General features: G+C 53.2%; 1 protein-coding gene across 1 annotated transcript in view; it reads left to right on the top strand.

Annotated features, from left to right (window-relative positions):
• Positions 1-2,500, top strand: part of akt1 (AKT serine/threonine kinase 1) — a 31,670-nt gene that overhangs the window by 17,115 nt on the left and 12,055 nt on the right. The window contains 1 exon segment of the mRNA XM_084681860.1: positions 261-389. Coding sequence (XP_084537986.1) covers positions 261-389 — 129 coding nt within the window.

The raw sequence follows: 2,500 nt of genomic DNA, 5'->3' as shown, positions 1-2,500 counted from the left end.
CATTTTTTCCGTTCTTGTTTGACGTCATCTTTCATTGCCAAGGAAGGTACCAATCAAAAAATGTGTGTGTTCTTGCAATGACTACTGGAAAATCCAATGCGTTCTCTCTGGCCAAGTCACCCTCTGATGCATCCTCAATATAAGGGGCGGATCAAGACCATTTCCGGGTACTTTTGGGCGTTCTTGGTGACTTGTGTTCTTTGGATTGGAAAAGTCCTTGGGCAATGAAAGATGCCGTCAAACGTTAATCTATCCCCCAGGAGAATACATTAAGACATGGAGGCCGAGGTATTTCCTGCTGAAGAGTGACGGAACGTTCAGCGGCTACAAGGAGCGACCGCAGGATGTGGTTGCCCTGGAAACCCCCTGAAACAACTTCTCCGTTGCACGTAAGTACCTCCTCCTCATCCACCTCCTCCTCCTCTCTCTCTCTCCTCATCCACCTCCTCCTCCTCTCTCCCTCCTCATCCACCTCCTCCTCCTCTCTCTCTCCTCATCCACCTCCTCCTCCTCTCTCTCTCCTCATCCACCTCCTCCTCCTCTCTCCCTCCTCATCCACCTCCTCCTCCTCTCTCTCTCTCCTCATCCACCTCCTCCTCCTCTCTCTCTCTCCTCATCCACCTCCTCCTCCTCTCTCCCTCCTCATCCACCTCCTCCTCCTCTCTCTCTCCTCATCCACCTCCTCCTCCTCTCTCTCTCCTCATCCACCTCCTCCTCCTCTCTCCCTCCTCATCCACCTCCTCCTCCTCTCTCTCTCTCCTCATCCACCTCCTCCTCCTCTCTCTCTCTCCTCATCCACCTCCTCCTCCTCTCTCCCTCCTCATCCACCTCCTCCTCCTCTCTCTCTCTCCTCATCCACCTCCTCCTCCTCCTCTCTCTCTCCTCATCCACCTCCTCCTCCTCTCTCTCTCCTCATCCACCTCCTCCTCCTCTCTCTCTCTCCTCATCCACCTCCTCCTCCTCTCTCCCTCCTCATCCACCTCCTCCTCCTCTCTCTCTCCTCATCCACCTCCTCCTCCTCTCTCTCTCCTCATCCACCTCCTCCTCCTCTCTCCCTCCTCATCCACCTCCTCCTCCTCTCTCTCTCTCCTCATCCACCTCCTCCTCCTCTCTCTCTCTCCTCATCCACCTCCTCCTCCTCTCTCCCTCCTCATCCACCTCCTCTCTCTCTCTCCTCATCCACCTCATCCACCTCCTCTCTCTCTCTCCTCATCCACCTCCTCCTCCTCTCTCTCCCTTCTCATCCACCTCCTCCTCCTCTCTCTCTCCTCATCCACCTCCTCCTCCTCTCTCTCTCCTCATCCACCTCCTACTCTCTCTCTCTCCTCAGCCTCACCTTCTAGAATAATGTGCCATGACCAGTGAATGAGAAGGCTAACTCACAGAACAGGTGATGCTGTAGAGACTTATACCAGCAATACCAAAAAAAAACGCAAAATCATTGATTTCACCCCTAATTAGGCTTCCTGTCAAACGGCAGACGTTGTCACTACAGGAGCCTGTGTTTCAGAAACACCACCTCACAAAGCTTGGAGAGCTGCTTTGCTGGCCATCGTGTTCTTCCCAGCTCTGCATATGATTGAACAGAGTAATTAGACAACATACTGTTTGTTAAACAATATGTTTCCTCCTGACATTCTTGAGTTATAGTGGTTATTAAGCGGCTGATATTAATAATTTATCTGTGGCGCTGCGCTGTATACATCTCCGTCTGCAGAGTTTGTGTTGAGTCACTGAACCCAGGCAGAGGAGCAGGGCACAGCGAGGGGGAGGGAGCGACTGTCGACCCTGACGGAGCCATGTTGGGGCTCAGTGGTGGTCCACTCACATCTCCTCCATCTGCCAGACGGTCGCCATTTTGTGTCAGATGATGAAATGACGCATCCTGGAACATCAGTCACAGCTGAACATGTTAATAACGGGGTTTTTGTTGTTGTTGCTGTATTTTGAAGCCCTGTTGGGCTTTAGACTTCTTGGAAAACTTGACTGGCCCTCAGTACAGTACAGTCAGGAATTCTTAACTGACAACTTCAACACACAGTTTGATTGATCTCAAATTCTGTCTTTTTGTTATTGACTATTAAGGCCAAAACCTGGAAAGATTTCCTAGTCATGGAGCGAGAGCGCTGTAAGCGAGGCTTCTTTCTGAGAGTCAGGAGCCACCCAGCACACCTGTGATGTTCCAGCGTGGCCGGTCCAGCAGTGTCTGTTAGGAGGGAGATAAAGATAAATGGCTTTAACAGTGGGTCTCTCTGCCCCTCCTCCTCTCCCTCCTCCTCTCCCTCCTCCTCCTCTCTCCCACTCCCTCCTCCTCCTCTCCCTCCTCTTCCACTCCCTCCTCCTCCTCTCCCTCCTCCACTCCCTCCCCCTCTCCCCCTCCTCTTCCTTCTCCTCTCCCCCTCCCTCTCCCTCTCCCCCCTCCACCTCCTCCTCCTCTCCCTCCTCCTCCTCTCTCCCCTCCTCCTCCTCCTCCTCTCCCTCCTCCTCCTCCTCCTCTCCT

The sequence above is a fragment of the Hypomesus nipponensis genome, chromosome 3, assembly GCF_054491055.1.
Source record: "Hypomesus nipponensis isolate SF chromosome 3, ASM5449105v1, whole genome shotgun sequence".
In the NCBI taxonomy this organism is placed as follows: domain Eukaryota; kingdom Metazoa; phylum Chordata; class Actinopteri; order Osmeriformes; family Osmeridae; genus Hypomesus; species Hypomesus nipponensis.
This window is presented reverse-complemented; position numbering and strand designations above follow the sequence as displayed.